The sequence below is a fragment of the Gadus morhua genome, chromosome 12, assembly GCF_902167405.1.
Source record: "Gadus morhua chromosome 12, gadMor3.0, whole genome shotgun sequence".
Classification (NCBI taxonomy): Eukaryota; Metazoa; Chordata; class Actinopteri; order Gadiformes; family Gadidae; genus Gadus; species Gadus morhua.
The window spans coordinates 25,704,737-25,732,670 of NC_044059.1; the positions used below are offsets into that span (position 1 = coordinate 25,704,737).

General features: G+C 46.1%; 2 protein-coding genes across 5 annotated transcripts; both read right to left on the bottom strand.

Annotated features, from left to right (window-relative positions):
• Positions 1-279: 279 nt before the first annotated feature.
• Positions 280-19,548, bottom strand: sin3b (SIN3 transcription regulator family member B). 3 transcript variants are annotated; one of them, XM_030372453.1, is made up of 19 exons: positions 19,018-19,548; positions 17,662-17,768; positions 17,123-17,276; positions 16,088-16,501; positions 15,383-15,538; positions 14,490-14,618; positions 13,408-13,497; positions 13,086-13,204; positions 12,455-12,668; positions 11,560-11,676; positions 10,992-11,230; positions 9,935-10,118; positions 8,187-9,135; positions 6,433-6,602; positions 5,205-5,378; positions 4,619-4,711; positions 3,945-4,039; positions 2,458-2,656; positions 280-1,886 (listed from the first exon to the last, which is right to left on the bottom strand). In XM_030372453.1, the coding sequence occupies exons 1-19, from the start codon at positions 19,126-19,128 to the stop codon at positions 1,650-1,652; spliced, it is 3,951 nt and encodes a 1,316-aa protein (XP_030228313.1). In that variant the 5' UTR covers positions 19,129-19,548; the 3' UTR covers positions 280-1,649. The 3 variants fall into 3 exon arrangements, with proteins under 3 accessions (XP_030228313.1, XP_030228312.1, XP_030228311.1); XM_030372452.1 differs by having other exon boundaries at positions 15,383-15,550; XM_030372451.1 differs by having other exon boundaries at positions 16,073-16,501.
• Positions 19,549-19,791: 243 nt separating this feature from the next.
• haus5 (HAUS augmin-like complex, subunit 5) lies at positions 19,792-25,730 on the bottom strand. 2 transcript variants are annotated; one of them, XM_030372454.1, is made up of 19 exons: positions 25,366-25,730; positions 25,213-25,275; positions 25,027-25,059; positions 24,884-24,908; positions 24,526-24,658; positions 23,960-24,119; positions 23,761-23,854; positions 23,406-23,497; positions 23,253-23,307; positions 22,996-23,138; positions 22,819-22,900; positions 22,386-22,540; positions 21,928-22,090; positions 21,684-21,764; positions 21,333-21,478; positions 21,113-21,209; positions 20,685-20,823; positions 20,270-20,402; positions 19,792-20,063 (listed from the first exon to the last, which is right to left on the bottom strand). In XM_030372454.1, the coding sequence occupies exons 1-19, from the start codon at positions 25,461-25,463 to the stop codon at positions 19,961-19,963; spliced, it is 1,995 nt and encodes a 664-aa protein (XP_030228314.1). In that variant the 5' UTR covers positions 25,464-25,730; the 3' UTR covers positions 19,792-19,960. The 2 variants fall into 2 exon arrangements, with proteins under 2 accessions (XP_030228314.1, XP_030228315.1); XM_030372455.1 differs by having other exon boundaries at positions 23,011-23,138; positions 25,366-25,729.
• Between the last annotated feature and the right edge of the window lie 2,204 nt (positions 25,731-27,934).

A 27,934-nucleotide genomic window follows, 5' to 3' on the forward strand; every position in this document is an offset into this window, starting at 1 on the left:
TCTGCTTGCCTGGTACGAGTCATCTCTTTAGGACTAGCAATATTGGTATTTCCATAACGTACGAGCGAACAATGCATTATGGCCACAAATAAAACCCTGATTTTTCCTTTCAATACGTCATATATCACAAAGCAACACGTATCGGCTTGTATGCTGTAATATGCCATAAACGCCAATCAGTGTTTTGGGCGTGTTATTGAACTAATTATTGAATGAACTACCTTGCACACAAAAAAATATATTATAAAAGCGAAACAACAAATGCAGACCATGACAACATTTAAGAAGGTCACAACTACGTTGTTTATTTCATGATAACTGATACAGGATAAATGTTATACATTCTTTTTTTAACACTGATATCTTGCTTTTATTTTCAATGTCAGTATGCAAAAAGAAGACAAAGTAAAGTAAACATTTTGGTGAAATCAAGACTATGATACATAATTTGGATGTTTCATACCATTTGAACCAATTTTTTTAAGGACTTATTGTCACCCTAGATAACTTGTTTAGATTCGCTACTACACAAAAAAAAGGAGAAAAGAAAACCACAAACAAAAATAATAAACCAAATGAAAACATCAAGAGCTGGCTGACAGCAAACACCGTAAGAACCATATAATCTTTAGATGCATCGATCAACATACCCATGTAAATGCACTTATAAAATACAGAATCACTGTTGTATCTATGCACATACAGCAATACTGCAATTACTAGAGTCGTCCACTTTGTACTGTGCATACAAAGAGACGAAATGAAAAGAGCTGGACACATACGTACACACATTAACCGTATCTCTCTGTATAAACACACATAAACCGACCATCCGACAAGCAAAAGGCTCTCTGGCGTTGAAGCTAAAAACTACGATGGACTTAAAAAAGAAAAGAAAAAATAGAGTAAAGAAAAAGACATTCACATTTCCAAAACAAACTCCATGATTTTTCTTTTCTTCTTCATTTTTTTTCTTCTCCTAATCTCTCCACTGTCTGTGTGTCCATCAGTCCAGACAGCTTGTAGTACTGATTGCCGCCAGAGAAGGGAGGACGGTCTTCCATGTGTGGATGGTGGTGAAGAGCTTCTGTGTGCTGTCCCACCGCACCCGGGTAGAGGGACGGCGGCGGGGGTCTGCACACCCGGCACAAGAGACCGGTAAGGGCAAAGTTCACCCAGGCTGGGAGGCTCTCCCATTGGTTCTCCCGTTCTCACTCTCCACTGGCCCCTGTCGGCTGTGCACTCATTCACGGACTCCCACTCCCACGAGGGACTGGTGGTGTTACTGGGGCTACAAGAGGGGGGGGTGGGGGGGGGGGGCTACCTTGTCGAAGGACGCCATCTGCGGTCGGTGAGTCCGTCGTGCGTCTCGGGAGGAATTACATTGTAATTCTCTCCTCTTCCTCAGGGGGGGGAGGAGGGGGGAGAGTGGGAGTGCGGGGAGGTGAATGAGTGAACGCCTTGCGGAGGTAGGCTCGAGAACGCCGCCTGCGAGTGTTTAGGTCTGTTCGTAGTGTAAGAATGTGCGCTCCATGCAGTCCTTCCCATGTGTGTGTGTGTGTGCGTGCGTGGGTGGGTGTGTGTGTGTGTGTGTCCGTGTGCTGATGTTGTCATGTACTGTACGTCCCGTCTCTCCCCCTGGGGGTTCCTCAGGGCGAGGCTGGGGGTTTGCTCCCGCTGTAGTGCACCTGGTACCTGTTGACCGCCTGGCCCTTCAGCTCCGTGGCCACCAGCAGGGTCTTGCAGGGGATCATGTCCTCCTCGTCCTCCCCCATCAGCCAGCGCTGGACCGAGCGCTCCGCCGACGGGCTCACGTGATTGGCCAACCAGCCCTGGTGCCACTTGTCGAAGCGCTCGTGCTGGGTGACCGCCACTTTGTGCTGCGACTGAAGGAAGGGAGAGAGAAGGAAAGGCGGTTCGAATAATAACCGTGGAGGGCTGAACGGCGTCACGGTGGCTGAGGAGGGGCTGCTCCTGGCGTAAAAGGTACCGAGGGTCGATCTGTAAATGATTCGCATCTTACCTGGGAGGCGTCCTTGATCAGGATGCCCCGACCCTTAAGGTTGAGTTATGGTCGGACGTTTACACAATGACCACGCAGTTGCTTCGACAGAGACGTGAACCTGCTTTGGTTCTGCGTCGGGTTTACGTTAGCGGACCAATCACAGCCCTTTCTGCTGCGTCGACTTCGACGCAAGGATATAATGTTTGGGAGGCGCACGTCAGGCCCTTGTGGTGGACGCAAGGACGTAACGGGCACGTAAACCCCCTCGTGTTGCGTCGACGTCCAACCATAACTCTTCCTCTCCCTGCTCTCTAATGACATACATTTGAATCACTGTCGGCTGCTTCGGATAAAGTCAAAGGACTAAACGGTAAACCGCGATAATAGATTCAAAATGAGTGACCGGAGCGTCGGCGAGTGAGTCGAGTCCCGTTGGGGCCTCTGTAACTCACCATCCTGGCCTTGACGAGGGCCCCCCGGCGGTACATGTAGTCCTCCGAGTTCATGACGAACACCATCTTGTGGGTGTTGAGCTTGAAGCGGCAGTCCAGGCTGCCGGCGTTCTCCACGCCCAGCTGCCGGTGCCACTCCCTCCGGCAGCGCATGGCCTCCACCTGCCGCACCTGCCAGCGCCGGAAGTGCCGCAGATTCCTAGTTGGGGCGGGGGGGGGGGCAGAGGAGGATGACATTCAGGGTTTGGGTTCAGAAATACGGCACTGTCTTGCAAGCCCCCTCCCCCTCATCTCTCAGCCAATCAGGAACTCGTGCATTAAAACAGGAGTATTATTGTGCACAGTAGGTGTGCGTGCGTGTGTGTGTCCCCCTGGCTACAGTGAAAGAGAAGGTGTCCTCAAGGGCCAAGTAATTTGCTGATATTACAACCATCAACACAATCTAATCTTCAAATGTTGTTATATTGATAAACTGTATTGCTCATTTTTATACCGTCTCTCTCTGACTAATAAATGATCAAATATGACCTGACTCATCCGAAATTGACTGACCTAGATTATGTCATGGTAAGAGGATAATGGTATGAATATATATATGAAAAACGTTTTGATCTTCGAAAAGGCGATCCATTCTGCAGCATCAGCCCCTCTCAAGATACATGAAAGGAGTGGAGGACAGCTAATGCCATCCAGATAATCGACACAATAGAAAATAGAAAATGGTTAAAGCACATGCTGTGCAGTCTCCCTGGAGTCCAAACTCTCCTCAGAGAGACGGGGGTGTTTTCACCTCCAGGGCCTGCAACAACTCCAACACAGACAGAGGCTGCTGGAAGTAATTGAGGGACAGTGCGACCATCCCCTGCTGCATCGTGGCCCTCCGTGGCACAGCTCTAACCCCTCCCCCTGATTGGCTAATCGGTGTGCTTGGGAAGTGGACAGTCCCTTCCCATGCCTAAGGAACGGCCCTGTACCTAGAGATCGGAACTCTGCAGCATGGAGTGAAGCTAAGACTGATCCATGGATTCACTGGAGCTGATCTGGAGGAAGGAGATTCAAGGGCTGGACCTGATTGACCCAATAGGAGCGGGGCATCTTGGGACACTGAAAGGAAGCGACTATCCCCTTTACCCGCTATTTCAGGCTGTGTTACTTACCCTCCCATGAACATCCCCAGAAGTGAGGCGCTGAGGAAACCCTGACTCAGGAAGAACCTCTCTCCTGCCCCTCTACCCTCTGCCTGCCCTCCCCCCCAGCGCGCGTTAAACGATAGACCCGTGTAGCACAACCATGAAACACAGCTATGATTGCGGTGACGCATGAAGATCAAAGTCCTGAGGCCTGTCTCAAGACGGATCCGTTCTCTGGCTTCAGGGAGCTTAACCCATTCGTGTCAAAGGCCTCATTATTCGTTCGAGTTTACACAACACTTTCTCTTTTTCGCCAAAAGTGCGACAGGTTTTTCCGAGTGTTTTATGGACTCCTACCTCGGCAGGAAGACAGGCTTGAAGAAGTAGCCGTCGGCCTGAGAACACAGGCTGGACTCGGCTCCCACAAACTGCTCCATGTAGCTGGAGAGGCACTGCATGGGGGAGACAGAGACATTAACATTTACATTTAGCAGACGCTTTTATCCAAAGCGACTTACAATAAGTATATTTGTCAGAAGAAAGAGAGACAATATATATTGCTGTCGGTAAAGTAAGGATGTTCAAGTGCCAAGCACTAACATTCGTTAGACATGTTAACCCATTCCCTATATAGAACAAATAGGATAAGATGCTGCATGATGCTCAGTACTATTTCTAAGTGCAAGGACGTGCAACAATAAGTGCGTACATTAAGTACCAGGACATACAAACATACATTAAGTGCATAAAATTAAGTGCCAGGACGTACAACATACAACAAGTCCATACATTAAGAGCCAGGACGTACAACATACAACAAGTCCATACATTAAGAGCCAGGACGTACAACATACAATAAGTCCATACATTAAGAGCCAGGACGTACAACATACAATAAGTCCATACATTAAGAGCCAGGACGTACAATATACAATAAGTGCGTAAGAGGTGTTTAAGATTCCAGGGTCACGTTCAGGGTGGTGAATACCAGCAGACACGCCGCACCCACACAGGCGGTCCGCGGGACGTACCTGTACGTCTAGCGGGTCGTCCGCCTGGGCCTCCTCAGTGTCCAGGAGCTCCACACTCATGGAGACGTGGCCCTTGTCCTGGACGAACATCACCTGGGGACCACACAGCAGCAGAATCGTCACCTCAGTGCCCTCTGGTGGAACCAACCGCTCCAATCCCAGCCAACACTCCTCAGATCGTTTCAGTTTCGTTTTGGTTCGGGATCAAACCAAAAGCAAAAGCCTACGCTGACCGTTCCCTCCCAATGGGGATGAGATCGTGCTTTACATCGATCGCTGCTGAGATGAATGAGGGCCGAAATAAAAGTCTACATCGTTTCAAGTACATTCCTTCCTTGTTTGTTTGGTTATTTAATCTGTTTTATTTTATGTTTTGGATCTTGTTTTATTGTATTTCATCTTGTAATATCTTGTATTGCATTGTTCTTATTGTCTTGGATGACCTGTTCTTATTTCTTAAGCACTTTGTAACTTTGTTTTGAAAGGTGCTTTATAAATAAAGCTATTATTAATTCCAACCACTGAATCCCCCTCTATTGAACGTGTCCTAGTGCATCATCATAACACATGAATCATCTGCCCTCACCTTAAAACAGTTCTCCTCGGCCATGACTCTCTCGGCCTTCCACTGGAAGCTGGTCTCCCAGGCCGACCGGACACACTGGGAGGACAGGTTCCCCCCCGCAGCCCCCCTCTTCCTCTCTGCCAGGTACAGGTCTGCCACCTGCAGACACACCTCGTCGCTCACCAGGTGCTGCAGCTGCTCTCGCACAGACACACACATACACACAAAGTCATTAGCATAAAAGGCGCAGGCTGTAGCCTGTGTGCAGGGTGATGTCCTCTTACACACCAGGGTTGACATTCAAGCCTTGTTTATACTTCTGAATCTCTCCAGGGGTCTCTCGTTAAAAAGGTCAACACGATTGTCTTGCTTGTAATCTACTAAGCACGACTTCCGCTTGCTTCCCCGTCCATCATGTTACATCTGCTGTTGGCAACGTTTGTCCCAGCCGGTTTGTAACCGGTTCCACTGCAGTTTAACACGGGTGAACTGTTGAGTGCGTGCATAATAAAAGCCTCCCACCCAGCGCTCGTCAACCTTGAGAACGTTTCATCCTCAGATCTGTCTTTTCTGCTCGGAGGATGTTTCGACACAAGCGATTTAATTTAATAATTTTATCATTCAGCATTTATTTGTAAAAAAAAAGAAAAAAAAAAGGGTTCCTTTAAACTACCCTTCTTAAAGAAAAATGTATGCACACCTTACATTCGGTATACTTTACAAAAAAATCCTTTGTGCTTTCACAAAACTTTTCTGGATGTATTCAGACGGTCAACCATGTTGTAAACGATTGCTAATGTCTCATGTCTCTGGTGTAGTCACATTTTCCACCAGCATAAGCATGAAATAATGTTTCTTTGTGAATCACTCTATTCTCTCTTTCAACCGCCAAGGCCTGCATGCCAGATCACTGTTAATGTGGCTGCGTTGGGGCTGTTTTGTAGACACATTTTTGTGACGGTGCCTGCATCATTTTTGCCAGAGGTCTCCGCAAAAACACTCTACTTAACTGTGCCACTCCATGGCCACTCACACTCTGTGGCCCTGTGTAACATATTTGTAGGAGCAACAGCATTAACATCGCGGTGGTTGTGAGTTCAATTCCCACTGGGACCACCGATACTAAAAATGCATGCGTCATAATTCCGCTAACGACATATATTCTCTTCTGTATTATTTCTTGAGCTAACCGAGATGAGCAAGTGCAACGAGTGCACACGACGCGGGGTCCGTTCCACCGCGGGCCTACCTGACGGATGATGTTGTGGATGAGCTTGTCGATGGTGAAGCCAATGTAGGCGTGGATGGTAAACATCTCCCTCAGCGTGTCCTCGTACTGGCTGGACTCCAGGTTGCCGTCCAGCAAGCTGCGCACCATATCCAGGAAGGCCGGGTAGTACTCCTCCAGCTCCACCTCACCTGCGGACAGCGGCACACACGGACTGCGTTTAAAACAGAGTCCCGCTGCAGCAGAGCTAGCCCAGCAGGCAATGGTCAAGGTGAACGGAGCACATTTATGTAGCGCTCTTCTAACCGGTGGCCACTCAAAGCACTTTACGATCATTGGCCACCATTCACCCATTCACACACCGACGGCGATGTCAGCCATGCAAGGCGACAGCCAGCTCGTCGGGAGCAGTTAGGGTGAGGTGTCTCGCTCAGGGACACCTCGACGCTCAGCGAGATGGAACCAAGGATCGAACTAGCAACCTTCCGGTTACCGGCCAACCCACTCTAACTCATGAGCCTCAACCCTCTCTAACTCTAACGCCGCAGTAGGTTCTAACACATGGCGGACTAACAGTATCACGGTGCGATGTGTCCACAACAGCACGGTTATAAAAAGAGATTAACAAGGAGCCCGGCTTCTGTTTGGAGATTGAGAGGTCCAACAGATGGCCGGGGCAGTAACATTTACATCCTTTTCTCTCAGGTGCCCCCTGCCTCAGCCTCGTTCTCCCCAAGTCCCCCGGAAACACTGTACTCAAATGTCACGAGAAAATACCGTGTTCCTGGGACAGATCCAACGTCGAGACTTCTAGAAATTGTATATTAGTTTAGTCTGTTAAATCCACAGAGGGCGGCGAAAGAAGGACGCCTCTAGAGCAGGTTTTCCAAGCACAATATACTGACTATCAACATTACCAATATTTGAGGCCATTTAGACATGGGCAGGAAAGCCTGGTCGTCCAATTATGTCTTCAAATACAAGAAAACGGCCACCAAAAGCTGTTATCATTTTGTTGTTTAAAGAGAGTTTTAACAATGTTTGTGAGCCATGGAAATTGTTCAATATTTTTCAATATCCGGCTTGTTGCTTCAAATCCCCATTAAGGAGGACGAAACGGACACACTCGTTTTAACCATAAATGTTACCAAAACATGATATCAGCTTTTTGAGCGTATTATTGCTTAACAAGATAAGATCTTGTGACGTTTAAACAAAAATGAGGGCCACCACCTCTATTAAAACATTGCTTGCTCAAGCAACACTCTTTTCCCAGACAACTGCAGATATGTCGCTCAACTCATTTTCGATCTCTTATTTCCTCATTAGGTCGGACCTCCCCCATCAGCGACAGGGAACTCTGGAACCCAGCGTCTCCCGTACTGAGCGGACAGAGTTCAGTATCGGAAATTGGAATTGGAAACGCGTCATCTCCGATCTACATGCGTTTGAGCTACCAAAAAACATGGATGCTTAACTACTAGAATACAAATGTATAATTAGAGATTATAAATGTAAAAAAATAATAATCTCATAGTAAGTGAACCTGGGGCCCCCTGCTTGAGCTGCTCCCCCCGCGACCCGACCCCGGATAAGCGGATGAAGATGAGATGAGATGAGTAAGTGAGCCGACTATACATTGCTGTCATTGTCCCAGAACCCTTCAATAAGCGGCTAATAATCACACTGACACTCGAGTTCAGGAAACGGTCAGGAAAGAAACAATGACATGGGGACATCTCTATAACATGTGGAGCGGCGTCGGGCGTACGTACTGGGCTGTTTGAGGCGCAGCTCCATGGCCAGGTCGCAGGCCTTGTCCCGCCGGCCCTCGGCCAGCAGCAGCCTCTCGCGACTCTGCTCGGCGCGGTGCGCCAGCAGCTGCCGCTCCGCCTGCTGGTACACGCGCAGCAGCCGCGAGCACAGCGTCTGGTGCAGCCGCAGGAAGAAGTACCAGTTGTTGTTGACGAAGAACAGGTTGTACACGCCGTCCAGCTCCTTCTGGTGCTCCGCCTCGGGGTCCCGCAGGTCCACCTTCTCCGCCGGCGGCGGCGGCGGCGGTGGTGCCGCGGCGGTCTCCATGGGGGAGGGGTCGCTGGGGTCCGTGGTGGTGGTGGTGGGGGTGGCTGTAGTCGAGGTGGGGGTGGGGGAGGTGGAGGCGGCGCACGGGACGCCTCCCGCAGTGGGTGCCGCGCCGCTGGCGGTGGGGGTGAGGCTGGGGGAGGGCTCGCCGTCGGTGGGCTGGGAGGGGCTGCAGCGTCTCCGCCGGGACTCCCCGTTGAGCTGCTGGGGCTGGGCCGCCAGGGTCTGGCCACCGGGGGCCAGGGCCCCTCCGCCCGCTGCCGCCGCCGCAGGGGCGACCGCGGCACCGAGGTGCCCGAGGCCCGCGCCTCCTCTATCCCCGGCGCCTCGCTCGCCGGCCGCCGCTGCTTCCTCCGCGTCGGCCTCCTCGTCCGTCCAGTCCTCGGTGTCGCTGAGCTCGCCGCGGCGGGCGAAGAACAGGTCGGGGACAAAGTGCTGGATGATGCGCTTGATGTGCTCCTTCTCGTCCTTGTGGATGGCGGGCTGCCGCTTGACGTGGTAGATGATGAGCGCCGCCGCGTCCTCCAGGATCTGCTTGTCCTCGTAGGTGAACACCATGTGCGGCTCGCTGGCCAGGGCGGCGCCCGAGCCGTTGCGGCCCTGCTGGCCGACGCCCCCCTCCTCCGTGCTCTGCTCCTGACGCTGAGGGGGGGGGGAGAGAGAGAGAGAGGGGGGTTAAAGAGAGGGAGGGATGGTTCAAAAAAGGAAGTGTAGCTCCCCTCGTGAACATAAAAGGATATGATGAGCCAGCTATTTTTTTTTTTTTTTCACTAATCTGAATCCAGGGGGGTAAATGGGTTTGCGTGAACCCCCGGGACACAAAGCCTGCTTTGACTATTAGCAACCAGGTTATGCCTTCGTCTAGAGTGAGCGTCAGTTCACAGTGGATCTGGAGCAGCAGCAGCACTTGTGCAGGAAGTACAGCCTGTGGCTCATGGGGAAGGTTGCTAGTTCGATCCCCGGCTCCTCCTACAGAGTATGAGCAAGACATCTCACCCCAACTGCTGCCAATGAGCTGGCTGTAACCTTGCATGCTTGAGACCGCCGTCGGTATGTGTATGGATGGGTGAATGTTAGGCAATATTGGAACGCGCTTTGAGTGGCTAGAAAAGCGCTGTATTTATGCAGACCATTTACATGTGTGTTAAAAATGCAAGGATTGTTGAAAGAATAGCTGAAGCGATATTGAGTCGGTATTGGGTGTGCTCACTTTTTCACGCCCTAACTCTTATTGGTCACAGATCTAGAGAACCATCCTGATGAATTACTTCGACTTAATCCAGCATGCAAAACAACTCTTTGAAATACTTCTCCATATTGTTTCAGGCATTCCTTTGAAATCAACATCAGCAGGTGGTTTTTATTGTGGACGTTGTTTTTGTTAAATATTCCATAATTCAAAATGTGACTAAACCCGTACGCCGTTCAGCGGGACATTCACCTCGTCATAAACACTCTCGATCTCGTTCAGAAGGCTCTTTGAGCGAAGGGCCTTCATGTCGTTCTGCTTGAAGTTGACCCCCTGGTGGTCCAGGGACTTGAGGTAGGCCTTCTCGTACTGCTCCCTCCAGATCTTGTTGAAGCCTTGCTGAGCCTCTCTCCACTCCTCCTCCTTGGCTTTCAACCTGTGTAGGAGCGAGAAGACGGACGGGTTGGAAAACACTATAAGACACACGCCACCCCACCCCACAACACACCCCTCCTTCTTGGCTTTCAACCTGTATGGGAGCGAGTAGACGGCTGGGTTGGAAACACCACAAGACACACGCCACGCCGACGGTACATGCTGCTCCAAGAAGTGCGAGGACATGTTGCGTTCGGATTTGCACTTCGGTGCATTATCATAAGCACACATTGAGGCCTTTGTGTGAACCCGTGCGCGTTTCCATATGCACAGCTGCTGACTAACGGCTTTCTATTAATAAAGTGCTTCTGATGATGCATACGTGCGGACAATCTGCTTCGGAAACAACAAAGGCTCTTTTATTTCATTGTCTCACTGAAATGAGCCCGGTATTTTACAATGTCAAATCATTTATTAATACCTTAAAAAAAACATTGAAGCTGCACCAAAATGTAACTTCTGTTGCATACATTACAGTAGAACATTAGATGTCCTTGCCTTTTCGTCAATGGATCAAACTTAAAGAAAAAAATCCCATGGCTGGATTTGAATGGTGGGTGAGAGACTTTTATGAGGAGAACACTCATCATTCCTAATCACTTTTCACTGCGGTTATCACTGCGGTCAACAAACGTGATACCTGCGGTGAAAAGGTTACACAGTCCAGGTCTGGTATTCAAACCAAAGATAGCGTCTCATTATCCAACCATGCTGCCACCCAGATCCTTCACTTTGGGTTCTTTGGCCCAAGACTAACAGCAGAGCTGATTAAGAAGGCCTTTTATTCCTTCATTAAAAAAACAAAAAAATAAACATGAACCTGTTAAGAGGACGCATAACATCACACGAGGATTGACAAGGCGTGTCTGCTGACCTTTTCAGGACCACAGGCACGGCGGTGATGGGGCTCCTCTTCAGCCCCTCGATGATCTCCGGGGCCTTGTCCCCGTAGATGCGGTACACGGCCCGGCGCTGGATCACCTCCGACGTGCCCCCCAGGCAGTCGTCCAGCCGGAAGCGGTCCTGGTCCTCGGGAGACAGGCGCGTCAGCTTCTTCTGGACACTCTCCAACACCCGGATGGTGGCCAGGTTGGTTTCGAGGACCACGTCCAGCTAGGGGGGGGGGAGTTAATGCAAAGAATCACCGATATGAAAAGGTCTGTTGTACCTCTGTACATTTAAATGTAGCTTTTATCCGAAGCGACTGGCAATAAGTACATTTGTCAGAAGAGGGAGAAACAGTAAGGATGGTCATAGAACCAAGTACTAACAATTGGTAAGAATGTGGTTGTAGCAGTTGTACCTTTCCCGGTATTAAGGCTTACAAAAGAGTGAAAGTAAAAGATGAGCATGGCTAACCACGTAGCACCGAAAGGAAAAACTGGTCCTCTGGCAGGCGCCCAAGAAGCGCTGAGAAGGACGCGTTGTCGTGACATGCATACCTCAAACCTCTCGTCTTCGCAGCGGTGCAATTGCTCCTCATAGGGCGTCTTCTTGGAGCTGACGAAGGTGGAGTCCTCAGACCAGGAGGGGAACGATACCCAGGTGTCGTTCAGCACCTACACAGACACACACACGCAGACGCACAGAAACGTAAACCTCCGAGTCAAAAGTCCTCAAAATAGGGTAAAATGCGATCTCATTGAGTAATAATAACAAATGCAGCGCTTTGTTCGAAACCTATTGTTTTTAAGGAATTGTGTTGTTCCACTTGAGAAAAACAGCATGTCCTTCAAGAGTCTTTTACTCCAATTGCTTTGTCCGTGTTGCACTGAGCGGAGCCAGTGTGGTTATTGCAGTGGGGCAAAGAGTTATTCTTCAAGTCAAGCATGGACCAGGGAGCAAGACCGAGATTCTTTCCCCGGGGGATGTGCAATGCCGTTCAACATCCAAATGAGTCCTAATGCTATTGTTGGTATTTAATTAACTGCCAGACCTATTTATTCAATATATTTTAAGTGAATCCTCCTGAAAGTGGTTTGTTTCCGCATTTTAGATAGTAAGTTGGTTTTACTGGTACATTCCTTGGTTTCCTCAAGTTAATTATCCTTACTCTTTATTGACAATGACAAGCTAATTCGGTTAGGGTTTGAGCCGTGTGATCTGTTCCAGAGCAACCCGCTCCATCACAGGTTAGGTTAGAGGTGAGGTGGGAGACTACCTCTCTTTGTGCCTACCAGCAACAACTTCCGTCATGCAGCACATTGGTTTAAATAACATCCGTGTTAAAATGACGAAAAGCACTCGGGGGGAACTTGATCGGCATCCAATCCCCGTCACATCAATAGAGCCCCTTGCGTCCTACTTGAGACCCCGTGCGGGTAAACAGGGACCTACCTCCTTGCAGATGGCAGTGCGCCCACTACATTTGGGCTGCTGGTAGGTCTTGGGCAGCGCCCGGTAGCTGGAGCCCAGGCGTTTGCAGGAGGCGTAGTCCACCTCGCGGCCCCCCCCCCCTTCCATGTAGCGATCGGACAGGCCTGATGGGCCGTGAGCGAGCTCTTTGTCCCCGAGGAAGGACTTGAACTGGCTGTAGAGTTCCGGAAACTTCCTGCATGGAGATGAAACATTAAAGATGACCTTATGATGCGTCGATATATAAAAAAAAAGGGCGACCGGGGGACCTCACGATTATATGGGGTCAGTATGAATATAAATAAAATGTTCATTGCACATAGCCGTACCATCGACAGAAATACTTCCGAGGGCTTGGTTCGCTCAGAAAATGATACAAGATGCTCATAATACCATAGAGAAATCCAACAAAGCAGTATGCTCAGCCTTGCCTGCCCTTTACTGCGGTAATATCACCGTGCCTCTTTTATAAGCCCTTAGACAGAGGTGTTGGTGCATTCTCCACTTTCTCAGAGGCAATATAATTACTGAGTCGCTCCTAAGTCGGCCATCACATGCATCGTTATCCACCATCCAGTCGTTCTCCCGTCTAAATGCTTCTCAGTGCTCTCACCCCAAGAACGGAGTGACCAGTTGCAGCAGCTCGGCTCCCGAGACCACTTCCTGGTTGAACAAGGCGATGCAGCGCAGGAAGTTCTCGTACACTTCCTGGCTCTTGAACAGGCGGCGAACCTGAGTGTGAGAAAACCGAAAGAAAAGGGGTAAAAAAAAAAAAGCAATCATTGGTAACCTTGAAGAGTGCATTAGGCTTACGTGACTAGATAATTTAAGGCGACACATATCGGGAAGGGATAAATTGAATTTGTCAAAACCAAGAATGAATGAATGAAATTCACCCACATTAAAAACTTTTGAGTTGGAAAATAATGCCTCACCTTATCAAAGAAAGTGAACTCGCGCAAGACTCCATGTTTTCCAACCGAGGCAAAGGACTGATCTTTGGTACATGAATACTTCATCTTTTTCTGAAAAGTAAAATACAGCCAAAATTATTATCCTCAATGATGAATGATAAAGAACCAAAAGGAGGTTACTTTCCCTTTATGCTAGTTACAGTTAGAGTCACATCTTTTGCAGTGTAATGTCACACTTTGATTGCCTGGGGATAATTTCATTGTATTCCCGAATTACAGGAAATTCCCTTATCCCAGTCAGCTGAAGACCGGCTTTACTGGTACTGTTGCGCTATACCAGATGACTCAGTCCAACTCAAAACGTAAAAATGATTGACCATGAGGATTTTAGCAGGAGAGGTGCACCCACACAATGGGATTTTACACACAAGGTCTGCGACCTCCATCAGAGCCTCAACATCATTGGCTCTGAGGCACTGTTGCTTAAGACAGGCTTACGGCTGCAGGCTGTCAATCATTGCCCAGATGGGAAGGACCAAAACAGCACAACGTATTGGCTTTAGAATCGGGGGAACATAATTCTTGAGTGTATATATCTGAGTCTTCAAGTCCACTATTATTAAACAGGTGTGTTCCCCATTAACACTTTCATTGTGGTAAGTCAACTCTTTATGAAACTAAGAAGCGCGCACACACACACACACACACACACACACACACACACACACACACACACACACACACACACACACACACACACACACACACACACACACACACACACACACACACACACACACACACAGTGAACCACCTGGAGTTGAAGCAGTAAAGCACATTCACTACAAGGTTTAACAATACCGAGGTAGCTTTGCACATAAACATAAAACATTTATTTTTAAATGGCTCGGATACCTCCATTTATTTCTGAAACCATGATCAAATCCTGCGGTGCAGTAATCATATGGTGAACTTAACAATAACGGCTACTTTAATAGGTGTGCGGGCATAGCAAGCAACTCAGTGAAAAATGCATTGCACCAATGCTCCATGTTACTACAACTAGTATTCCTCCATGGTTCCTCGTCCACTGTGTGCCGTACCTTGAGCAGCGGGGTCATGTGCGTCAGCAGCATGGGCCTCGGCCTCTTTTTGCTCTGTTTGCTCATCATGTCGTCTTCATCTGGCCTCTTCAGAGGCTCCTTCCCCCCGGTTAGGGAGCTTCCTGTAAACTGTGGCAGAGGAAGTAGACGGTGCTTAGTACATGGGGAGGATTTCAACTGGTGGATCCGTGTCTGAAAAATGCAGTTTTAGTCACCTTTAGACACCTTTTGTTAATTGAATCAAAAACATTACTAGAAATTTGAATATGAGTCAGCAAAAGAATGAATACGATTATTTTCTAAATAGTAGAAAAGTAGAGGTATATGTCATTTTAGTGAGTTTTTTTATGAGGGGGGAGGGGTTCTCCATTTGAAGCTACACACAATAAAGCTATAGTTACAATATTTACATTTTTTTTTACTATTCCTCAACCAACAAGTCGTGTCCATACATTTGCGTGTATATTATTTTTCATACGTTATCTGAAAAAATCGAAAGTAAAAGCATATTTGCAAACAATATACGTGCACCATCCCCAGCGATGTAAAAAAATAAACAAACAAAAATAATTGACCCATTTTCTGTTTGCCACGCTAATCGTTTCAGCATCAGTGTCTTTTTCCATCCCACCCAACATGACAACATTATAATTAGATTTAGGGTATTTAGCAGACTCTTTTATCCAAAGCGGCTTACAATATGTACATTTATCAGAAGAAAGAGAGGCAACAATATATCGCTGTCAGTACAGTAATGATATTCATAGAAACCAGTGCCAAGCACTAACAATCGCTAGGTTAACCCATTCCCCGTACGCAACAAAGATCGCTAGGATAAAATGCTACACAACTTAAGTAATACATTTTTTATTTATTTTTTAAAGTCCACTGACCAGAGATCTCTTGGCGTCCGGTAAGAACTGTCCGAACTCGGCCAGCAGATCCTCCTGGCCCTTGAAGAGGCTGGCCACCTTGGAGAACACTTCATCCTCCGTCATCCCGCTGGTGACCCGGTTACCCCGCCCCTCCTTCACCTCCAGCTGCTCCTTCTGATGGGGGTTCAAATAACACACATTGTAAAATCATTGCCCGTTTTTTATTAACAATTTACACATTTTTGTAGGCATTTTAAGCCATCGCAATTTACTAGTTCCATCCTGGGCTCTTGCTAGCTGAGTGTCGAGGGGTCCACGAGCAAGACACCTCACCCTAACTACTCGCATCGAGCGGGCTGTTGCCTTGCATGGTTGACACCGCCGTCGGTGTGTGAATGTGTGTATGAATGTTAGGCAATATTGTAAAAGCACTTTTAGTGGCAACTGCTTAAGAAAACCCTATATAAATGCATTCCATTTACCATATTATTGGATTGCAAATAATAAGCCGGTCAGGCATCTGACTCAGGGATGCCTCAAGGTAGCCTGCGGATATTTGCATTTTAACCCAGGGCCCTTAATCGCTGGTAGTCAAATATACTGACCAACACTGTGCTTTGGTAAAACACTGTTTTTTGTTACTGAGCACAAACACACCTGCATAAAGAGATATCTGAGTATACACGGTTGCACGTGACTTCAGCTCACCGTAGCTGTCAATACCTGGTATGTATGCAGGATCTCCAGGAAGGACCGGTAGATCTCCGGGTGGTCCAGGAAGCGGTTCTTGATCTTGTTGACGTAGCTAATGGCGCTGTCAAACTCGACGGGGCTAGCTTCTGAGGCAGGGGGCGACGCCGAGGTGGCGGACGCTTGGCTCTGGCCGTCTCTGCCAGCCAGCGGGAGGGAGAGTCGGCTGGGGGTGTCTGGAGTGGTGGCTGCGGCGGCGGCGGTGGAGGAGGAGGAGGAGGTGGTGGTGTTGGTAGCGGCGGCGGCGGTCGAGGAGGTCAAGGTGTCCGATGGGGCCACCGTGGCGTCCGTGCCCTGGGTAGAGCCTGCCTCGGTGTGGGCTGCCGAGGTACTGCCAGATGGGGTGGCGGACGTGGGACTGGAGATGGCCTTTCCATGCTGGGTAGCCTGGGTGACGGAGAAAAAGGGATGAAGAAGAGTTAATCACAGGGCACCCATTGCACGGTATGCAATGGGGGTGGTTATTGTGTCGGACTCCCAGCAGAGAGGACTCTTAGTTGAGTCTACCTATAACCATCCTTGAGCAAGACATCCTACACCTATTAATGAGCAGTTAGGTAATCGCTGCAAGTGAAGGAACATTATTCACAGAAAACTGTATGGCACCATTTGGTTTCTTTGAGGATCATAACTGAACTTTAGATGGCAACAGGACGTTTTTTTATGTTACCATTATGTTTGGATAAATATGTAATATTCTCTTTATGGTATGTCAGGTGAAGCTACTAAAAAAAAAGGGCTATTATTAAGATCTATGCTAGATCTAAATAAAAAAAAAACAGGGAACATTAGAGTGTGCACTGACAAGGAATGTTTCTGAAGAAACTTCACTGGGCCATGTAATGTGTCCCTGTCCTACGTTACTGCTAAATGTCAACCAGTCCCAGACACAAGAGGAGCATTTTCACACAACAAGTCAGGCACCGTACCAGATGATTCATTGTTTCCTGCATTAATAGTGCTCCTCAGAGTAGAGCCTAGGCCCATTAAAGCTGTGGAGGAACTCACCTGGGTCGAGAAGGGAGACTGCAGGAAAACCATGCCGTTCTTGGGGATCTCTATCCGATACCCAGGTGGTAGGAAGGCATTGAAGCCCAAGACCAGGTCTGGGTGCCCATGGAAGAGCTGTGACACACGATTTATCACCCCCGGTGTATCGATGCTATTGGAGAATGGGCAGAGTTTCCAGTTTATTCTTAGTGGTGCAATGTTTTGGAGAGGAAGTCATTTAATTAAATTAGCCACAATGTAGTGTATAAAGAAAGAGTGTTTCAGAAAGAGACCTAACTGACAAGATATGAATCAACTCAGATAAAGCCTTCTATAATTAACACTAAGGACACAATGCTCCAACGAAAGAAGGATATGATAAATATTTTAAATACATCAAGTTGTTAAAAATACATATTTTTATTCTGTATACTCTACTTGAATTGTTTGCACGTCATCTTTGAGTCAAAGCATCAGGAAAATATTTTACAATGAGTGTCATGTTGAGCGATTCTCTTGAACAAAGGCAATGTTGTCTATGTGCAAATGATAAATACCTCTGTGATTTGAACTCCTTCATGATGTCGAGAAACTTGTTGTATATTCCAGGGTCATTTCCAAATCGTATTTTGACTTGGTCCAAATATGACAAGGCATCTTCAACCTATGAGATCGAATAAGAGACACAAATAGAAATCAACACAAGCATGCCAGTACCGTCTGAGCAGAAGTGATGTCAGTCTTGGCTTCACTGCGCGGTTTAACATGACAATGGCATAGCAACATTTCAGCTGTCTCCTGAGAGTTCATGTCTGATAACGTTGCCACCCCGTGTGTGATAACACAGGCGATTGAAATTCTAACCACGGTGGGGTAAAAAATATGCTTTATTGTATTTCCTTCATGCCATTTGCAAACGGAGCAAGTACCGACAACTACACATTCGTTTTGTGATCCATTGACAAGTGACGCGACGCATGAATAACTACAGTAGCGTTACCGCCGAGTAGCGCAATGGAAAATATAAATAATCAAACAAAAGTGTACACAAACAGCACTGCGCTTTTGTCTTGTGTGCGGTGGCTACGACCAGAACCACCACCATAACCCAAAATGAAAACGTTTACACACACGCACACACACACACACACACACACACACACACACACACGCACACGTATTTATACACACACACGTATACACACACACACACACACACACACACACACACACACACACACAAAGCATTGTAATTAGAAACCCACGACTGTCGAGGATTAGCCTAGCCTACGCTTGTCCAAAACCAGTGATTTAACAATAACTACCACAACAGCTGCCCGTCTTGCAACGACTACATATCATTACAACACGTATTATGCATAACGTTACAGTCTCACAAGTCAACAGTGGCGCGCTGGCTAGTTGGACTAATGGGTCACTGTCACTGGGTGTAGTAATAATCCCAATAAGCGTTTAATGAGCCAGCTAACCTAATGAACTAGTCGTTTGGAGCTAACCCAGCTCGCGTCCTCCACTTTGTTCAGGGTGGGTGAAAACGAACAAGGGGGAACTTCGAACAGGTCGGAGTTAGCTCACGGTGGCTACGATCCACAATGTGGATAGGAGAACAGCTACGATGTGTGTGTGTCTCCACGGCGATGACTTCGGCTCATTATTTCAATCTTTCCCCCGAGTCTACCCTTCGTTTACTCGGGGTATTTAGCGAACGATTCACTTTTCGCAGGCGTCCAAGCTAACTACTGTTAGCTAGCCCTTTGCTTTTACACTTGGCACTGTGACTCGGGAGAGAGGGAGAGAGAGAGAAAGCCGCAAATACCATGCAACGATCCGAGCAACAAAATGGTTCTGACTCCGAGAAGGACTTTTCCCCTTTCTCCCATTCGCCCCCTTACCTTCAGTTTTTGGAAGTGTTGTTGTTGCACTTGCTTTTGTGTCACAACGTAAGGCTTGTCTTGAATTTGGTTTATTTGCTTCGTGTTGCTATGTGCCTGTATCTTCGCCATTATCCCGGCGACAGGAGGCTTAAAGCCACTAACTGTTACCACAACTTGACAAGAAGGAAGCTTTGGTCTATCTCCAGTTGTTGGCTAGCCGACAAATCTCCCCTTTGGCCGGGGAGCCAGCCTGCAAGCAACGTTTAACGCTACTTGCTTAGCTGGACAGTCTCCGCACAACGTAAAGACGGAAAATCCACCAGAATGGAGGTTAATGTCAATCACGCTACTACTCGATGCGACTTTGATGGAACGTCATTATCGCGAAAAAATAATAGCCGATATCGAGCCCCGAAAAACGAAGGCTCCGAAAACAACCTTAGAGACAATGGTTGCAGATTGTCTTATTTTAAATAACTATTGACTGTCTCTTTAAATTCGGCGGTAGAGGTCTGTCTTGGCGTCCGGAAGCCCGAGTAGGAGTAAAGTATTGTACTGCGCAGCCGCACAGAGAGGCGGAGTCAACTTCACAAGACATTCAGGTTGCTCCACACCCCCTTCAATGCTACAAAGAAACGCTACTCCATCAAAAAGCAACATTTAGCCGTTCTCTTAACCCATAACCAATGTCATTGCAGCAAAACAACGGTAAATAGTCATTGAATCGACATGAGGTAATTAAGCCAGTTTCCCCCCACGACATTGAAAAAAACAACACAAAGGGAGAGTGACGAAGATTAAAACGTTTATTGCGGTGAAAAACGATGGTTAATAATTCGGTCCTGAATTGTGAATTTCGCGAAACAAAGTCTTCATGTCGTCATATGACATCCATCGGCTCTTCCAAGCAGCCATTCGGTAATCAGGAGACGTAGCTCTCCAAACTTGGGTTTGGTAAACGCTATGTGGTTTCTGCTGCTATTTTCCACCTCTGAAGCCACTGCTGAAGAGTCAGTTCACCTTTCTGAAGTTGAGGAAGGACATTCTTTGCTGGCTGATCCCACCTATTAGGGACACAATAGAGCCCATGGAGATATTAAGAAAACATCTGCAGATGGCAAAAAACTAAACAGTCAAAAAAGGTGCTGAATCTAAAACGCATGTTTGTAAACCTTGTATTTTAGGATTAATTAATATAATCACAATGAAGTCAAGTAATATGTACAAGTCAAAGTAATTTGGGGATATTCAAATAGGTATATTGACCGACCAGTGATTGATGTCCAGTTTGACCTGGTTGCAGTAGGACAAGCCCTTGGTGCAACGATGGGCCAGCTCTCTGGACCTTGGCACCATAGTCTTCAAAAGCTTCTGATCTTCTTCTGTGACTTTAGCCAGCAGGGCTGTGTAGGAGACAGCATTTGAAAACACTTTAATAATAATGTTGAGTGGAGACTCAAGTGCACTCTTCCTCAGTATTTGTACATACTATAACACTCAAAAATACATACTCATATGTTAAAGTGTGCATCTCTTTGAAATGGTTTCGCCCGTCTTATTACAGCATCACTGGTATGCTTCGACACCTCCATTTCCCATTTTGGGTTAACAAAATACAACACATCAACGAAATAGGTTTGAACAATGTCGACAATGTCTGCACGTGTTGTCTTTGCTTAACCCACCTTTCTGGTCAGGCGCGTGCAACAGCTCCACTTGTTTCTGTACTTTGTGCAAACTAGTGTTGTGGTGGCGCAACAGTTGGCGCAGAAATCGCAGCTCAAAGTCTTGGGAGCGCGCCAGAGCGCACAACTCCTCTGGAGCCTGCCGGAGAGGAAGAGAGGAAGAGTTCAACCTAACTAGGATTTACTCCTTTAACAGGTGCTTTTACCAGAAGCAACTCCATGGGACGTCAGATACAGGTCGTTAAGGAGCCGGAAGGGGTTTTGGATCTGGGTGCGGCTATTGGGGATCAAACCCGGTACCTTTCAGCTAGAAGACGAACCCCCTAGCCAACACCATACAATTTGGATCATGCACTGTGACGGCCAGAGAACCAGCAAGAAACAGCCACTAGGGGGTTAAAAGTTAATTTGGAACGATGTTATCTTACCCTGAAGAGGGGAAATGACAAGCTCTGGCACAAGCTGTGGAAGGAAGGAGACTGCAAACGATAGATGGACAAACATGATGCAGGGATCCTTTCGACTCTGAAACAAATGTATTTAAAAAAAGTATCAAAATCCACAAAAGAAAAAATATATATATCATAATAACACAGCCAACCTAAGTACACAAACTTATAAAATAACTACAGCGGAACTATTGCTTACTCTTCAACAGTCCTTCGGTCCAGAGCAGAAAGTGAAACACCTCCAAACTGCCTGGCCTCCTGGGAAATGCAGTTTCGTAGCTTGCTGGCTGCAGTGATAACCTCAACAAACTGAGGCATCAGCTCGTCTTGAACAAATTTCCCCAACTGAATCCAAAGAGACCAAAGGAACTTTAGAGTTTGTATGTCACTATTAATGACATGCACATAAGATAAACATTCACATGCTATTTAAAACAGATACCCAACACATCACTACAAAAATAGATAACATTACATTTAATTTCTTAGACGAAGTGGGCCTTCCTCTTAACACCCTCTATGCTAGACAGATTAATAAATCAATTCACACCTCTTTGTGCAGACGGATCAGATCAGCCTTAGTTGTGGAGTTCCCCTTAATGAGACCTCTGATCCCCTCCTGCCTGGCATCCTGTGTAGAGGAAGAGAGATATATTCACCATGTCATACCAAATCGCACAGCATTTCGAGACGTAACATCACAGGACTCCAAACCCAAAAGATCGATTCAGACTCAGAGATAAGTTCAGAAGGGTGGTGGACGATCTGGTTCTTTGTCCTGCTTGCTTCCTCACCACAAGTCTCCTGAAGTCCAAGATGCTCTGCCACTGGTTCCGGAGGTTTCGAAGAGCCTCCTGCCGACTCCTTGCTTGCTGATCATACTGCAGACAGCGGTCTCTGATGTAGTCCGTGGCCGCTGTTTGCATCTCACATTTGAGTTCAAGCTGAAACACTGAACTGGGAGGGAATTCAAGGACAATACACAGCAAACATTAGAGAGGAAATATTAGGCCTGTGGGGCCTGAGAGCCATTCTGGTGTCTTCAGCTATAATGAACGATGGCTATAACAAATTAGGACAATCATGGGGGATGAAATTTGTTTTCACCTTGTCGACAAAACTTTAGCTTTGAACAAAGGGCCGTCCCACATTGACGAGACCAATTCAGCACATTGATTCTGTTCACAACTGAGAAACGGTACCATCTAGCTGTGAACATCCCGGGGACAGAGCGGGCTGTGCATGTACTCACAGTGCAGGGGATTGGACGCGGAGCTCATCCCCCAGAACAGACACCTCCTGCTCAGCCTCTCCCTGGTGGACCTGGAGTTGGGTCTGCAGCTTCTGGATCCTCAGGCGAGTCTGGGTCAACTCTGTGTAACCGTTCCCAACTCCATCCCACGCATCCTGCAATCACAGACACTTATCTTGAGGGAAAACTTTGGCAGCCCAGTGGTTTAGAACAAGTTCTGACCAATTTTTTTTTTTTTTTAAATACAACTTCAATTAATTTAAAGACTGTATAGAGTGTCAACGATCACCTGATCTTCCTTCACATTTGTCGCTCTTAATGTCAGTGCATGGTTAATCCTTAGATGCACTCACTGAGAATGTGTAATTTGCAAGTGCAAGTGTTTTTCTGCATTCGGGATATCGATGATATATAATGTAGATAGATATAGCACCTGCAGTAAATGCTTAACAGGGGGTAACTCTTCTTCCTCTGCCCTCGAGATGTCTAGCAGTTGGTTGCTTTCATAGCGGAACCTAAAAATAGTTAAAAGTTTAGAGAAACACAGAAACGGCAACAACACATTTTTTAATTACCATCCATTTTAAATATTTATTAAACAGACGATTACGTCAGATTAATGTACCGAAGAGCCGACACATCCTGAGTGACGTCCAGAGAGGCCATCTTCTCCTCCAACTCCCTTTGTTGTCCGGAGGCTAAGAACTGCATCGCTGAAAGCACTTGGTTTGACGGATAAGAACTAAGCAGCTTCTATAAATATAAAAGAGAAAACCCATTAGAAAGTAAGCGAAGCAGTAGTCACGTGGCTCATAGCACTAATGCATAAAAATGTATGGTCACGTGCAAGGAATCTAGAACCCATACCTCTACGTTACTCAACCAATACTGGAAAACCACAGTCCTTTGTTCACGGGACATACTGTGGAACAGAGGAGAGGAGATTGATTTAGCACTGGGAAGAGATAAATAACAAAAATATATATATCAGCATACTATGATGTCCTCCGCAGTTCTCACTGTGAGACAGCAGAGGGCGCCGTCTTCAGTTCACTCTCCTGTAGAGACTGGAAGAAGTCAACCCTGTGGTCACGAAGCTCTCTAACATCCCGCTGGGAGGAGAGGAGAAACAAGTTAAGAAGGCAGACCTAGAATCTATTAGAATAAAATATTCTGATTCATGGGAATAGTCCAGCGCCGTCGTACAGAGACGTGTGGCCAGATGTGGTTTGAGGTTAATGTCAGTAAATATACATTAAGAGCATTTTAAGACTTTATTGTCTACGAGAGCCAATTTTGCACGTAATTGGTATCCATTAGGGAACCTTTTGGCTATGTATCAATTAAGTTGATCTGGGAGTTGGCCATTCATTACCAGGACTTGGGCCTCCGCTGTAATGTTGGACCCATGTTGGTCTGCACGCTTGTTTGATGAGTCACTCCCAAACAACACTTCAACCTCAGCCTTCCTGCAATTTAAACACACACACACACATCGTTTTCTTGAACAGAATTTAAATGCAACGTAATTAGCCGCAGTGTTTTCTGTGAGTGGTAGCATGGTGGTCACTGACCTGGCCAACTGCTCCAGGGTCTTGCTGTGTCTGCTGATCTTGAGGACGTCTTGGGTCAGAGTCTGCCGGTTCCCGGAGCAGCGCCGCCTGAAGGCCTGCAGCAGCAGCTCCCTGAGATTTGCCTCCTCCACCTGGACCCAGGTACGGACGATAGACCGCTCTGTCCAACGCCACAACACACTCATCAAGGACACGTCGGACCGCCTCAAAATCACAGACGGTAGAGGCTCAGAAGAGACTGTACTGAACGGGCTTGTTCTCAGGAAAATGAACTGCATTTGAAATAATACAAATAGAAACTAAATAAAATGAAAATATGAGACATCACAATTCGACGGAAAGCTATACTTATTAAAGCTATACTTAGACTGAAAAAAGGCTAACTATTGTAATAAGATATGATATAATTTATTCATCTCAGCATAGAAATATAGGAAACAAAAGTGCCGGTTCTCTCCCTACTGTTCATCGAGTTAGATTGAAATCCTCACATTATTTTGAAGAACTAATTGATTTTAGAGAAGTGAAGATACTGTGGTAGCATTTCCTCCATCATAAAGCATTACCCTCTGTGGCAAGCTGCTCTTCAGTGGCGCTGATCTGAGAGTCCAGGTGTCCGAGGTCCGCTTTCAGCTGCTCTATCTGTTCCTGGAGCTCTCGCCGCTTAGCAGAATCACTCTGGCCCTCCACCTGCTTCAGCTAAGCAGGTAATAGAAGCATAGAAAGGACGATTAGAAAAATAAACAAATGTGCAACAAAGCCATTATGGGACAAGCTTCGCTTAACACCTGGGAGAAATAACATTGTGTAGCTTTGATGCAGCAAGAGTTTTGGTAAATTTTAGTATGTTGACTAGTAAAAGTAAGACCAAATCAAAACAGTAGTGATCGAGATCATTGGATGATTGAGCCTCTTTGTACATACCTCCTTGTCTTGAAGCACTTTGTACCTTGAATAGAGGAATGTCAAGAAAATGTGTGGTTGGAAATTAGAATGTCATGCATGGCAAAACATTCAACGTTACAGCCCAAATAAACATGTCATGGTTTTAATGATGGAAAGGATACCATTGAAGATTGCCACGCATGATCCGGACATTCCTGGAAAACAAATGAAAATAAAAGAGAAGACTTAAACATCACTTAATCAAATACTTGATGAATCAACTCCATTACTGACAAGACACCTACCAAAAAGTAAACAGAGCAGTAAGCAGTACAATAAGTAGCGAAGTAAACCAGTTAAAGACGTACCTCTGTTGATATACATGTTGGACCATATATTTCCAGATGGATGCGCCTGACCCCACACAGAGACTGTATGATGAACCACATTGGTAAAGATATGACTTGATTTAATGGACTTGAAGGAGACGAATCAAAAGGGACCACTATATTTATACTCACGTCTTGAAATAGCCGTCATTAGGAAGGCTCTGTGAAGGTAAATTAAACTCATTGGTTGCCCATCTCTTCAATTCCTTCACAAGATTGCCATCCCCCATTCTGTCAAACTAAAGTCCACCTACTATATTTTCGGGTAACGTTAACGTTTCGGTGCAGAAGGGTAGGACCGTTTGTTTACGGAAGCAAGCGTATGTCCCTACTGACGGTTACCTACATCCGTTTCTGTGGAAGACACACAGAAGCTCAGAAGCTCACCGTTGCCGATTACATCGCCCCTGAGTAAGAATAAGTATGAAATGCAACGCAATTTGACACAACCGTCCACGAACTTTTAATTTCCCGCTCCACGACATTTCCGGTATGCATTTCCGGTACGGAACGAAAGGAGTCAGCAGCGCCGCCACCTGCTCAAACCTCTCCCCTGCACCGGCTTTCCTTGGCTATTTGTTACAAAGAAAATACGTAAACAGCGACCTATCAAACCAATCAACCAACAGCGACCAATCAAACCAGTCTGCACCTTTTACTCATAAATACTAAAAACTAAATTTACTGCAGTACAATGGTATTTGGACTATTTATCCTCGAGGCCATTATACTTTAATTCGTGTCATTAAAGTGTCAATGCCAAGTGGATCTGGTTCGTTTCATTTCATAGCCGCCATGCTTAGGTGAATGTGGTACACATCAGCCAACCAAATCAATCGTTTACCACACTGAAACATGTATGCCCCAATATGTCTTCATTCACAGCATCTGACTCTTGCAGTCCACCAACAATCTCTTCTATGTATTCTTTTATTTATTTAATCATGGCATGTACGCAAGGGCAAATGGTTCTTCCATGATTGATAACACTTTCAAAAACTCTTCCCAGATTTAATAATATGTCACGGTTTAAATAATTTCGACCTGAGCATAAAAAGTAGTAGTAGTCTACACAGTAGTGTTGGTTACAAAATCCAATATATCATGGTAACAAGGCAATGAGTGTGTTGATTTTGTTTTACACACCAGAACCAAAATCTGTAATGCAGTAAGGCAACCTATAAATACAATCAATATGAGGAGGGCACCAGTACACAGTTCAAATATAAATAATTGTAACCTAATTATGGCAATGAAAAAATTGCAAGTTGCCGCAATGATTGGAGAGGAATCAGCTCTGAATGTTCATCTTTCACATCCACGGCCAATGTGTCTGTGTCATTGTGTTGGATTTAAAAGTGTCCATTCGCTCAGTCTCTATTTATTTACTTGGTGTTACCGTATCCTGGTAAAGAGATTTAAAGCGGATAAAGATTCCTGAAACAAAAAAAAAAAAATATATATATATATATATATATTGGATTAAGCAGTTAGTAGAAATGACAGATTTCCATAATGTACAACGGTTGCTCATACAAGGACACGCACTCACCTTGGTCAACCTCGTTTTGCTGAACACATTCCAGAAGCAAAGCGTTTCATCTCCAGCATCTGTAACGATGGCCTCACCATCGTGGGGTTCATCGACAATATATATACCCTAACCCTAACCCATAGCAGAGGGCCGGGTTGAGATAAGGCTGGTTCACGCAAGAGAGACAAGGGCTGGTATTCCACCAAGCAGTGCTGTTTCTGTGGTAAAAAATTGATGGTTTATGCTTTTTTTTTATTTGTTTGGGATGGGATATGTAATCTAAAAATTGACACCAAGGTGTGTGAGTAAAGGGTATACTATAGTCTCAAAATGGCATGCGCTGCAAATGTAAAACAGATGCTTGCAGACAGATGTGATATATTGGCAGATTAATAATGTATTTGGAGTAAAGGTCCTCTAATGCTGGTGTTTTCCCCCCCTAATGTATAACTAGCCTCAGTTAATGGAATCATGTGGCTTTAAGGTGTACTAACAAAGACAACGGCCCCTGAAGATGACGCACCAAACACCGAACAACAGGAAAGACAAGCGGAATTCTTGGAATTAGATTCTACTCAGAATGAAGAATATGGTTAAGATGCTGTAAATGGAGTTGGATACCAACAGCTAGCTGCTGGTTATGACATAACCTACGATGCCTGGAGGGTATTTTTGAAAGGAAGATGACGTCGACGTGTCAAATGAAAACACGGAAATGCCATATTCGTTGCCAAGGAGACGCGTCTGGACACAGCCGCATTCAAGTCATGTGGGAGGAAAATATATTAATGCTATTTAATAATGTACATTTTTTAATCACTTTTCATTTATTTTATCCTATTTAGTAAAACATGCCAATATGTGAAACAAATTCGGTCAATTATTGTTTAAAATCAATCGATAATTATATAAAATATCGAAAACAATTGCTCACCATTAATATTGTGTTTGCATTTATCATTTAAGAAACCACTGAATGCAAGTAGAGTGTGCATGGTTTCTGGCATGTATAGGTCTAATATAGTTAAAGTTTGGCGAGGTTTCCCTGTTATTGCTCAGAACCAAATACAGATGGCGCAATGCTTCTACTTTATTTTACCTGTTTGACCTGAATTATTTGAAAGCTGCATTTTCTTTACCATATAGATCAGTGGTATTCACATTTTT